The sequence below is a fragment of the Melanerpes formicivorus genome, unplaced genomic scaffold, assembly GCF_026170545.1.
Source record: "Melanerpes formicivorus ecotype bairdi unplaced genomic scaffold, bMelFor1.0.p_v2 SCAF_35, whole genome shotgun sequence".
Classification (NCBI taxonomy): domain Eukaryota; kingdom Metazoa; phylum Chordata; class Aves; order Piciformes; family Picidae; genus Melanerpes; species Melanerpes formicivorus.
In genome coordinates, this window is record NW_027142387.1 from 3,623,823 (window position 1) to 3,637,025 (window position 13,203).

At 37.6% G+C, this 13,203-nt stretch overlaps 1 protein-coding gene across 5 annotated transcripts in view; it reads left to right on the forward strand.

The window, feature by feature from the left end:
• Window positions 1-9,365, forward strand: part of GOLGA4 (golgin A4) — a 60,268-nt gene extending 50,903 nt beyond the window's left edge. For 4 of the 5 annotated variants that reach the window (XM_068156883.1, XM_068156885.1, XM_068156886.1 and 1 more), the window contains 7 exons: window positions 222-242; window positions 438-506; window positions 1,399-1,474; window positions 1,655-1,758; window positions 4,016-4,102; window positions 6,520-6,583; window positions 8,625-9,365. In XM_068156883.1, the coding sequence (XP_068012984.1) occupies window positions 222-242; window positions 438-506; window positions 1,399-1,474; window positions 1,655-1,758; window positions 4,016-4,102; window positions 6,520-6,549 (387 nt within the window). In that variant the 3' untranslated portion in view covers window positions 6,550-6,583; window positions 8,625-9,365. The remainder of the gene's footprint in view (window positions 1-221; window positions 243-437; window positions 507-1,398; window positions 1,475-1,654; window positions 1,759-4,015; window positions 4,103-6,519; window positions 6,584-8,624) is intronic. The other variant, XM_068156884.1, reaches the window with a different exon arrangement.
• Window positions 9,366-13,203: the final 3,838 nt, after the last annotated feature.

Consider the following 13,203-nt stretch of genomic DNA (forward strand, 5'->3'; position numbering starts at 1 on the left):
GCATTTCATGTTTGGATTCTCACTCTTTGTTACACTCTGTTCTGTGGTCTGGAGGTAGTGATGTAATTTCAATTTTTCTCATCTTCAATTAACACTCTATCAGTGATTGACATTTCTTCCTATTGTGGTTTTTTTTTAACCTCTGTCCAGTCCTTGGTATATTTAACATTTTTCTGTATGTTCTGATGTTTGGTTTTGTTTTTTTTTTCCCTCCATTCCAGGTCACAATAACAGAACTTCAGGTATGTCTCAAATTTTACGGATTTTACTCTCAAATTCTGTTTCTACTGACTTTATTCTCTAAATTCTATTTCACAGCACTTTGAAAGTAGAAATACTGCTTAAGTTGTGTGTTAAAAGAAAACTTTTATTGGAAAGATAACCTGTGGTGTGTCAAGCAGTTTCTTGATGATTTCCATATGTGGCTGTTCTTTCAGGCACAGCTTGCACAGAAGACAACACTAGTCAATAATTCCAAACTGAAAGAGCAGGAGTTCAAAGAGCAGGTAAGGGTGCTGTTTCAACAAGTAAAAATTACCCATTTGCAGTACTAAGAGGTTTGTTCTTTTCAGGTGATGAAGGAGCACATCACCACACAGGTACTATGGAAATAATAGGCACGTAAACTAGTATTGACTCATACACATGCTCTCAGAAAATCTGTGCACATTTCAAAGTACTCCTTTAGCCCAGGAATGAAAATCCCATATGCTTGTGATTCAGGTTAGCAGAAGATTTGCATGGTGAAAAATGGAGCAATGCACTTCATTAAATTATGAATCTCTTCTTTTTCTCGAGGAAAGCTCTTGTGCGGTTATGTACAATTTTTGTCGTGTTCTTTTTGCCATATGCTTATATGTATAAAATAGTTATAGATATAGGATATTCTTATATGTGTGTACACTGTTCCCACATTTCCTTAGGTAATTTAGGGACAGTTTTTAATAACACAGTTTTTCATGTTTTCCTTTCTTCTTTAAACAAATATATTTTGCCTTTTTTGAGAGGATGTTTAGCTGAAAACCAGTTCCTGAAAGGAGCCTACAAAAAGGCTGAAAAGGGACCGTTCACAAAGGCCTATAGTGGTAGGCTGAAGTGCAGTGGTTTGAAATTAGAGAAGAGTGGATTTAGATTGGATGTTAGGAGCAAGTTCTTTACCATGAGAGTGGTGGAACACTGGAACAGGTTGCCTGGGGAGGTAGTTGAGTTCCCATCCCTGGAGATACCCAATGTTAGGCTCAACAAGGCTTTGGGCAGCCTGATCCAGTGGATGTTCCTGCTGACCGCAGGGGAGTTGGACTGGATGACCTTTGGAGGTCCCTTCCAACCCAAACCATTTTGTGATCTATTTTAGCTGCTCATGAACGCTGCTTATCTTTTTAACTGTTGCCTGTTTAGATTCATGTACTGGAAGATAGGCTGAAAAATTACGAGAAGAATATGTATGTGACTTCAGTTGGAGCACCATACAGAGGTAAGCACAGCTTCCTGTCAGCCAGCACTTCCCAGTCCCTTTCTGTGTCTGCTGCTACTCTGTCCCAGGTTCAGAATCTGGTGTTTGTTCTCGTTGTGTTTCATGCCATTGGTGAAACACAGCTTTGTATCAGTGACTCTCAGTATAAATATTCTTTTTTTTTTTTTCTTTTTTACACAGATGGGAACCTTCACCACACTGATGTTTCCCTCTTTGGAGAGCCTACTGAGTTTGAATATTTGAGGAAAGTGCTGTTTGAATATATGATGGGCCGTGAGACAAAGGTATGGGCAGTTTAATGTCCTTGCTGCATAGATTTGAAGTGCCTTGTGTTTGTTACACCCTGCTGATTATTGACATGGGATTTGAAAGGCTTTCATGTTTGGTTGGTTGTTTGGTTTGGTTTTCGAAGAAGCATGATCCATGTCTTAAAAACCTTGTCAGGATGTCAAAATGACTGGCAGGGAAAGGGAGGTTGTCACATCTCTCACCTCTGCCCCTACAAAGACAAAAGCCTGTGTAGGATAAATACAGTTTTAGTAGCAGAAGTCCTGTTATCAGCATGCTGTGAAGCTGAACATTAGGAAAAGTACTCTTCTGATGTCATCTTAACACAAATATAATTAGTAGTGGTTGGATTAAATAATACTTTGTTACTAGCTCTGGGGATGGTGAAATATTTCTTTAATTATTGTTTAAAGGTGTTTTAGAGGGCTTCCAAATCTATATATGCTCCCTAGATAGTATTAATTTGGTAGTAAAAGTAGTGAAAAACTACACAGTAGACCTCCTGTTGCATGCTGAAAGCTAGTAAAATTCCAACTTGGGAATGATTTCACTAGTTTGTAACAATACTGATGCTTAGAGATTGACCAGGTTCAAAAGAGGTATGTCAGAACACAAACATTTTTCTTGGACAATAAATGCTCTGGGGATGATTTTTTTTTCCTATTTGTTTTGTTGGGTTTTTTTAGTTGTTGGTTTTCTTGAGGTTTTTTGTGTGTTGTTTCTCCTCCCTGGAGATCTTCCATTCTTTGTTGCCCTGCTTTCAACTTGGACTACGATTAATCAAAGCAGTTTTATGTAATTTTCTATGTTAATTAGCTTTGTTCTCCTTGTGCTCTGTGCATAAAAAATCTTGGTCTGTGCAGGACATCTTATGGGATTCCTCTTTCTCTCTCCTTTTATCCCTTTTTTCACTTTGATATTAAATCCTTTTTTATTAAAAACACAAATCCCTGATCCAAAACCCCAGAATCATTAGTTACCTTCTGTTCACAAGCCTGTGGCTCGTTGGATGACTCTGCTACTTCAATAACAAACAACAGAAATCACTACAGAAAAATAGCTGCATAACTGAATTTTATGATTTTGAACAGACAGAAGCAAAAATGCTAAAAACCAGGTCAACCATGTTTCAGCTTCAAGTAAGTCTTGAGGCAGCTGCAGATGACTCTTGCAGACAGCTGATGCAGGTAGAAAATTTATGTAATGAAAACCTCATTTGAAACTTCTTTCATTAAGACCAGTTCTTACCAATCTTCTGGATGCCTCAAAACTTTATCAATTTGTGTTTACTTATTAGCAGTGATCTACAATTTGCAGTTGAATGCTCCAATAACAGCAAGAAACTGTAATTGACTTCATTTCTATGCTCTCTCAATTGCTTTGATAAAAATCTGTGTGAATACATAGATACAATGAATTTTTGTATGTATGCATTTGTAGACATATATATGTATTTATTTGCCCTGGAGATTGTTGTATTTAGTTAGAGGATGTCATTCCAACATTGTCTACACACTGGCTCCTTGGGAGGAGAAAAAATAAATTACCAAACAGTACAATAAATTGAAAAGGCAAATGCAAAGATACAATAAACTGAAAACTTTACAAATGCAAAGATGCTTTTTTTTTTTTTTCACTTTTACTTCAAAAAGTAATTTGCAGCCAATTTTCTCTGTTGGTTTTCTTTTGACCATTAGATGTGTTGCTGGAGGAAATGGATCTTACTGTCTGCTTTCACAGGGATTGTATTGTATAATCTTAAATTTACTGTGTCTTGAAATTTGGTTTCATCCTGCTACACTGATTGGAAAACCATGAGCAATGACAATGTAATTGATATTTTCTTTTTAAATACACAGTCTTATGTGTATTAGCAATGTTTGTAGTAGTATGCTCTCTTAATCACAGAATAATAGGGGTTGGAAGGGTCTTGTGAAATCATCTAGCCCAAACTCCCTGCCAGAGCAGGCTCATGCAGAGCAAGAATTCCAAGTTTTTGAGCATAGGTACCCTAGAGCTTACATTGTATTATAGCAGCTGCAGTTTGTGACACTGTGAAATGGAGATTCTTCGTGGTTTTCATAGAATTCACACAATCTGTCTTATGATGTGAAATGTAGTTACACCTTACTCATTTCTCTGTTCTCCATTAATATTACCATAACTAGCATCCGGTATTTTTAAATGCCTTTTAAAACATTAAGAAGCATTTAAGTGCATCTGAAATCACTAATTGATGACTGTCTTTTTTAGACAATGGCCAAAGTTATAACAACAGTGCTGAAGTTCCCAGCAGATCAAACTCAGAAGATACTAGAACGAGAAGATGCTCGACCATTGGTAAGTTATCGAACTAAAACAACTTTATGAAAGAGATTGGGTTGCAAGAATAATGAATTAGACACTTTAACTCTCTTTTTTCCTTGTGTCTACATGAAAGAAAACTCCTTTTCTTCCCCTCTCTCTTTTTTTTCAGTGGAATGTCAAATTGCAGCTGTAGGTTTGAGTCTCGAGCAAAAATGAAGGGGAAAAAATACAAGCATGTTTTCTTAAGTAGTACTTGTCATTAGTGGTTAAACTGTACTTCTGATAGCTGTGGGTACAACAGAACAAAGCACATTCAGACATCACAATTCTACAGATCAATTTTCTAAGAAAGAAAAAACAAATTCAGAAGTTTCTGTGGAGTCATACCAGTTCTTGTGAAAAATGTGTGAAAAGAAATTTTTCAGCCCTGGGATAAAATGTCTGGCAAAAACAAAAGCCGTTTTGCTTGTGAAATAGTAAACTGTTAGCTCAGTTACCTGGGATACGTGTTTGAAGTGGGATGTATACATTTTTATCTTGAGTGTCCTAACAAGATTGCATTTGGGGAGGGATTTTTGGGTTTTTTATTATTATTGTGAGTTTTTAAGAGCCTGCTTTCTATTTTTGAACTGTAAAACCATCAAAATATGTCAGGTTCTCCCTAGGTTGTGACAGATTGAAATCAAGGTTTTAAACGCTTCAGTTTTGTTTGGCGTTTTTTATCCCTGGTTCAATACACTTCTGCTTATGTGATGGTTGCTTTTTATTTACCAGCTGATCTGCTTACCAGAAAGGCTAATTTGGGTTTGAGAAACAGACCCAAAAGAAGAATATGTGACCCTAAACTTGTATTTGGTATTACTGCTACTATTTTATGTATTGGAGCTAGTTTCTATTCAGATAGAAACTGAAGTCATAGTTCCTGAGGCAAGCACTGTCATCCCTCTCTTTGTAAAATAATTGGGAGTTAAAGTGCGCAAGAACCTCTCACTTTTATTTAGCACTTGCAGAAACAGACTAAGATTAAAAATTGAATGTTTTAATGTTTCAGTTGAAGTGTTGCTACCTTAAAGTACCTTTCTACCATTTCTGCAATCTGCTTCTGATATCATATCTGAGAAAAGCGTTAAATACTTAAACATTTTCTTGCACACTTAGTATGTTTGAGAGTGTCTTGCAATCTTAAATATTTAAAATACTTCTAGAATGATATAAATGTTGATAATACTGCAGCTCCAGTAAGTATCATGCATCCTAAATAGGATTTATTTTCTTAATGCTCTCCCTCACCTTCAAGTAGAAAGCTGGTGCATTTTAAATGTTTTATTTTTTGCTCTTTTTTGGGGGGGTTGTTTTTGTTTTGGCAAGCTAGAGAAATATTCAGCAAATATTTTGTGTCCTCTATTAGCCATAAGGGAGGTTAGAGAGGTGACCTCATTATGCAGTCCCTTCAGCTTTTTGATGCTTGAAACCTGCTCTTTGTAAAAGAGACATTCGCAACTTCTGATAGTAAATAAAATTTTAGCTTGGATTCATCCAACAAGTTCTGATCCTTGGGATTCAAGGTCATGGGTATTAAATTTGGGGCAAAAATTACAAAGAGGTTTTTTTGCAGGCTGCCAGTGCTTTGATGTTAAGGATAGCTCCATTCCAAGAGCTTCATGTCCTGATCAAAAACCTCTTGCGTTTCACAACCAGTCTTTTCTTGGCTCAGACCTAGCCCCTAAATTTCCTCCTTTCCAAATCCACAGAGATTAAATTAGACATCTAATGGAAACTGGAGTACCAGGGCATATTCTGGAGGATATAGTAATTTTTTTTTCTTCACTTTACAGGATACTAAGTTTGTTTACCAAAGCACAAATTATCTTTTGGGGCAAGTCCCAGAATTACAAAATAATTCTGTTTAGGACCGAAAAAAATTGGAGGGGTCTTTGTAAATTATTCTGTCAAGAAATATGCTTGGGGGTGGTGGTTGTATTTTATTTATTGATATTTAATAGCATGGCAGATGTGTTTTTCCACACTGAGCATTAGAGTGATAACTGGTATTTGAAGATAAATTGCATTTAGATCTCATGAGCAGTAAAGTTCTAGACTACAACATGAATGTGTATTTTTAACAAAGCTTGGTTGTTTCTGTGTTTTACTTTATGACCAAAGCATCTATAACATTAATGTGTAAATTTTAATTAACTGGACTATAGGAAAAGAGAGAGTGTATGTAGTACTACATACCTGTGAGTAATTATTTGTCACCGTAGTGGACATATGCTTAATGCCTAGGTCAGTAGACATGTGCTAGATGAATGTGTCTCCTTCACTAATGTAGCTCTTATTACATTGCTGTTGTCATCTAACTGCAGCAGTAAGGAATAGATGTCCCCAAAGTTCTTATCTACAGCACTAACAAAATAGTCCAATAAGCTGTTTTCTTCCTGGCTTTGTAGTTTGCCTCACCTCGCAGTGGTATCTTCTGAACATTCCATCAGTCTGTGCTTAGTTAGCATGTGGGTGAGTGAAGCCTAATACATACTTGTTTAATTTGCATGTGAAAGTTCTACTATGAGATTAATCATTCTGCCTTTTTTTTTTTTTCCTTCCCCATGCCTGCTTTCATTTGTTAGAAAAAAAACTTTTTGTTCTGTATCTGTATGATAAACTTTGCTGGACTTTGAATCATGTTTTGCTTTACAAAGCCAAGTCTGAAAATGGTAAATATTGATCCAAACCAAATAATTCTGAGTTATAAGCATAACTTGAAAAGTTGATTGAGCTACAAAAATCTCAGTTGTAGACAAAAGCAAATCAGATTTTAAATCAATATGTAATACTAAATTTTATTGCACTTGGCTTTGTCTTTATGTACTTTGTGAGCTCCTTTTTTGAAGAGGCAAGTAAGTCAGATTTATGGGAGGTGTACTGCTGGGAATGAGTTACTATGTCTTATAAATAAGAGAATGTATTATTTTAAGAAAGACTGATGAAACATTAGGATTTGATTACGTTTGAACATCAATACCTTTCTGAATCAGAGTTTGGCTTGGTATCAAGAGAAACTAGAGCAGAGAGATTAAGGAGAAAAATCTGGGGAGCTTTACGCATTCAGTACGTTTTGCCTTTTCTTCAGGTTTTACTAAGCTAGTTTACAATTAGTGTTGCAGACCCATTATGTTACAGAAAAGCAACAGCTGACTTAGGGCTAAAGCTGCAGGTGGCACCAGACTAGCCAAGCTAAACAAGCCAAATACAAGCAGTAGTTGTTGGGAGAGGAGTGGGATATCAAAGTACACAGGTAAGACTCTGTGCTGCCTGATGAGATTACAGTATGAGTCGTTAGTGGTGTATGATATTCAGTAAACTCTTCAGGTGAATTCTGTAGGATATGGACAGCCCAACTTTCCTTTTCCTTCTTTGCACAGCTGCCAGGAATTGATTGAGTGCGGGTGAAGTAGTTGCTGTCTGGGATGCAGTGGTTGGCCTGCAACACCGCCACCACAAAACCAGTTTGCTGAGGCCCTTTCCATTGCCAGCTATCACAGCACAGCTGACAGGGTATCTTCCTGTTGTGCAGTCATGCCGATAGAGCCTTCAATATAAGATAATAGGGGCTACAAAGGAGAAAACCTATTCATCTTGGCAAACAGTCCTGGTTTCTTTATTCTGTATTCTTTTAAACCTCTGAATTACAACAGCAGACACACTGTTGCACTTAAAACACAGCAGAACTTGGACTGTTTGCCTCCTAGCCTTGATCACTTCTTGGCAAAATCAGCAACTGTTTTGGTTTTAGTTTCTTTAGTCCTCTGTTGAAAATAATTGAATTGTTGGTAATGATAGGCCAAAGTTCTTTACAACATTATTGCAGAAAGCATGTTTGAAACTTAAATTCTCATTATGCTCTCTGTATTGGTGGTGTAGAAAGTTCAGATGTTCTCAGATGCATTTGAGGCATATTACAAAGGGCTTGATTTTGACCCTAATGTTAGCGATTAACTTTTATACTTTCATGACTTAATATGTATGGAAACTATTCAGACCTTATTATTGGGCCATAGTTTCTCACTTTATCTCAAGTATTTCTGTGACTTAATTCGGTAGGTAGCCAGCAAATAGAAAAATATTCTTGCATGTATACAATTTAGAAATTAAAATGATTCTGACTTCATCGTGAAAGCAGTAAATGGTAGAGGAGGCTTTCTGCTAGCCCCAAAATTGGACTTTATTGTTTCAATTTTGATCACAGGCTTTATGCAAAGAGGACACGTTTGTTTTTCATTTGGATTAAAACGTAACGGTGTGCTAGGCTATCTATTTCCAGTAAGATTCCTGACTGTTGTGCTGCAGGTTATTTTGCTTTCATCTCAGTGTCTCAACTGTTTGGCAGATACTGAAATGGAATGGCTTGCTCAAAATCAGTTAATAAATTGGCAATTCAACTTGAAATTCTTCCATATACTTTCCCCAATAATTCACAACATCATTATTTTAATATTAAGTCCTTCTGAGGTGCTCTCAACAATGTAACATTTGTTCTAACTTTTCATTCTTCTAGTCATGGCTGCGACCATCTTGAAGAAGTTGAGATGAGAATGTCTCATGACACTGCTGCTTAGAAATGTGTTTGTGTCTCTGTTGTCCCTTGAGAAAGGACAAGAAGAAAAGCTATTCGAGGTCACAAATGGAACAGCACGAACCAAAACTCAGCACTACCTTTGGACCACGAGTATAGATAAAACTGCCTTGACAAGAAATGTTAATCAGGGGTTATCTGGTGATGAATCTCTTCTCTCTTCTATCAAACACTGTCTTCTATTTTGTGTTAAAAGTTATTTTTGTAAAGGAGAGAAAAGACATTATCATAGGGAGGAATTGCCCACTACTGTATCTCTATACAGGCTTTGCTGGGTGTTTTTTAAGAGCTGAAATAAATGGTTTGTTTCTTCTATTTATTTTTTTATTTTTTGAATGAATTGTGCAATACGTTTTTGGATGGGTAGCGGCTGAGGTGATTTGCCTGATGAGCTAGACACTCTTGATGACTACTCTCTCCTGATCTGATCTTATGCTTGTTTGCTAAAGGTCACTTCTATATGCTTTTGCCTAAAATAAATCCAAATTGCAGTACCTCATTTGTTTACTCCTAGCTTTTGTACTTATATTTTCTGGAGAAATAGTACATTACTGTAAATTGTAAATAGTTAATACAGAACTGTACCATATGCTGATCTGTGACTGTTGACAGCACTAATCTGAAGAGAGCTGAGAGGAAATAAAGTTTATTTACTGTACAATTTTGAAACTTCTTGGGTGTGATTTTTCTTTCGAAAGGTTCCACCAGCTTTGTTCTTATTCCTGTTAGAGACGTCCTAAACTAAGTCATTTCCAGGCTGAAATCCATCTCATAAGGGGTATTAAAAAACATTGAACTCTTAAGAGGTCAGCGGAGACCAGATTATTAAGGGCTCCCAGCCTCTGAAATCAGAGACCCATGGTAGGCTGAAAAGCTGTATGAGAATATAGCAAGTTTGCTTTTTGGGTTTATTCTTTCCAAAAATGCCTGTCTGGTCATTTTGGCATGGAAGTGATCCTCTGAAGCAGAATAAATTTAACTTCTCCAGCTCCTTTAATTCTTACCATATCCATAACCATCATCCGTACTATGTATATTGGCTTGTCAAAGTGGTTCAAGGTGATCTGTCCTTCATGAATGGAATAGCTCAAGAGCCCTCAACACAGGAAAGACATGGACCTGATGGAGTGGGTCCAGAGGAGGGCCACGAAGGTGGTCAGGGGCCTGAAACACCTGATGCAAGGACAGGCTGAGGGAGATGGGGTTGTCTGGCCCAGAGAAGAGCGGGCTCCCAGAAGACCTCATAGCAGCCTTCCAGTACCTGAAGAGGGGCCTACAAGAAGGCTGGAGAGGGACTGCTTACAGAGACCTGCAGTGATAGGACTACTTTTGTCATCTTCAGGAAATGAAAGAAAGAAGCTGAATTTTTGTTTAGAGTTTTATATTCTACTGAAATTATTGGTTACAGTCCAAAGGGATGTGGCCTGCCTTTGATAGGTAAGGACCCAGAGTTACATCTTTATTTCTTACTCCCTTGTCTCTGGTAAAATCCTTACTTCTTTATTATTTGTAGCTGGATGTGGGGGTTGGTTTTTGTTTTTTTTAACCTTTTTCCTTTTACCAAATGGATCAAATTTGGTTTCAAACCCAATAAATTCTTTGTAGTGGTTTCAGTTAGAAGATGATCTGTGTGTTTCTGTTATGTAGCAAAATGGCATCCTCCAGGACATTGCCTGACACTGCAGCAGCCTGGACCAAACTTGCTATGGAGGTAAGTTTGGCTGTCAAAAATGCATGTTCCTCTTGTAGCTGGCTGAGGGTTTGTAGGATTTTGCTATTGCTGTAATTACAGCAATCCAAAACATAGATCTGAGTTCAGATTGCCATGTAAGGTATAGATTATCTTAGACTTTGGGAAGTTAAATACAGGGATCTGTTACTCTGACAGCCGGTATCACTATGATCACTAACAGTTCTCTTGTCCTCACAAATAGGCTATTTTTCAAATTTTCTGTTCTTTTTTTCCCTTTCCATGGAAGATCCTGCATGTAGGCTGTACTTTTTCAAGCATGACTGAAATGCAGTGGAGCAAACTGAGACAGTCTGTCATATAACATTGCATGGAATAAATACTATTTCTTTTCCCCTTGAGTGACCTAACTAAAGCATACAAAGGAGATTAGAGAATTATCCTGTTTTATTTATATATACTTTTTTTTAAACTAATATCAGATAACCACTCCCCAATTGCACATTTAGAAAAACTTAAATGTTTTCTTTTCCTTTCTATATATAGCTTGTAAGCAATCACAAAACTATTCCTTAACATAATAGGAAAGTGTGTTAAGTACAAGAGTGTTGTCAAACTCACATTTTAACTGCTTGATTATTATTTTTTAACAAGAATATGTAAACAAGTATTGCTTCAGACATTAAATAAAGGAAATGAGTTAGGGTGAAAGCATGAAAATGAGAGCTTCACTGTGGGTTTTTTTTGTTGTTGGAGTATCCTGAAGTACTGCTAGTAGTGCCAATGCGACTGTAAACTAATATACTCCAGGCCACAAATACTTCTGATTATAATGTATCCTTGTTTAGACACATGCAGTGAAAAGCCAAGGACTTTATCAAAGTTTTGGCTGCCTTTTTGGCAAAGGTTAGAGGATCTCAAGCTTGTTCAGACAGGATTATTAAAGATGCTGCTGCAAGGGAACATAACTGGATTGTCTCATGCTGAACTTTCCCCCCATTTTACATGCAATATAGAATCATGGAATGGTTTGGCTTGGAAAGGACCTCCAAAGGTCATCTAGTCCAAACCTCTGGCAGTCAGCAGGGACATCCTCCACTAGATTGCCCAGAGCCTTGTTGAGCCTGTCCTTGAGTGTCTGCAAGGATGGGGCCTCAACTACCTCCCTGGGCAGCCTGTCCCAGTGTTCCACCACGCTCATGGTAAAAAACTTGTTCCTAATATCCAATCTAAATCTGCTTTTCTTTAATTTCAAACCATTGCCCTTCGTCCTGTCACTACAGGCCTTTGTAAACAGTCCCTCATCATATTTACAATTTTATGGAGGCACACCTGTGCTCAGCAAAAAAACAATTAAATTGTGTAGACCTACTGAAAAAAAAAAGAAAAAGAAAATACTTAAACTATGTTCTAGCATCCTAGGGATTAAATGTTGTAAATTTAGATTAAAAATACCAGGGTTTTTTACTCCTGTGTTATTTCATTGCCTAGATTGGTGTTTATATGCAATGTACAATTTCAAACTTTTCAGAAAGCATTATAAGCATAAATACATCCAGCTCCCAGGTCTGCCACTCATTATCCCTCTTTCTGTGAACTGGACTAAAATTCAGTTTCTCTCCTATGTAGTATGTGGTATCTGGGTCTTCTCTATAATCATGATTCCAGAATCTCTGAAAGCTACTGAGGAGATTGCCTTAATTTTGTTACTCATACTTCCTTCCTATGATTTTGTTTTCCATCCATCTGTGCTACAGGAAGTAAGGTTTGGGGATTATTGTTTCCTCTAATGAGTTCATTAAATTGAAAAACTTACTTTTTGTTTGCTTGTTCAAGAGAAGAGAGCTCTTTTGCAATGCCATTGCTGATTTATTATGGGAATCAAGATAGTAGAAACTGGCAGCCTCTCCCCTACGTGTGGGATATCCAGACTCAGCTAGGTGTGAATCCCTGTGGCTGTTTCTAGACCATGGTCCTCAAAAGCACTGCTAGCATGGGATTTTCTAATTCTGTCTGGCTGTATATATTCATGCTGCAAATTAGATAGGCTTGAACAGAAGTAAGTGGATAATTGGATCTTACTCTGCATTGGATTTATGACATAGGAGTGGCCCCCTTGTAATATTCTCTTCTCTTGCAGGCTCTCATTCACACTGATTCTAGCTTTCCCCTGCTAAACATTTTGGTTGCTGTATGTATTAGAGTAATTTTAGAGGCATGTTAGCTCAAAGTATGCATGTCTCTAGAGATTTCTTTCATTGTAGAACAGTGACAGCTAATGTTTCCTACACTGGCCACTTAATACCATGTGACAATTCAGAGAAGCTGTAGCTAAGCCCATGGTAATGACATGTTATGTTTTGTCTGTGCTAGCACATCATGGTACAGCAATGGCTGGTGATAAAGTTCTGTGGTGAAGTTTGTGTTGTGACACATAACTTGCTCCTCTTTCTTGCAGCTTCTAGAGCAGCCTAGGTCATCTCATCATCACCAGCTGATGTTTGTTTTGTCAAATGAACAAGGTAGTTGCCTTCTAATTAGTCATTATGCCATCATCACAGCCACTTCCCTTCGGCAGCAAGGTTTTCTAAATGGAAACTGATGCCTGTGTGGCCCAGGGAGCTGATGAGGTTCAGGATCTGGAGGGCACCCTGGGTGCTGATGCTGAAGCAGGTCAGCGCACGTACTGCAGAAGTGCCTTTGGCCACTGAGCCGTACTGGCCTTGGGATGGATGACCTGAATCTCCAGCGTTTCTGTGAGCTTTTAACTGCACTGAAAGGAAAAGGGATAAATAGCAGAGTGTATGCTGT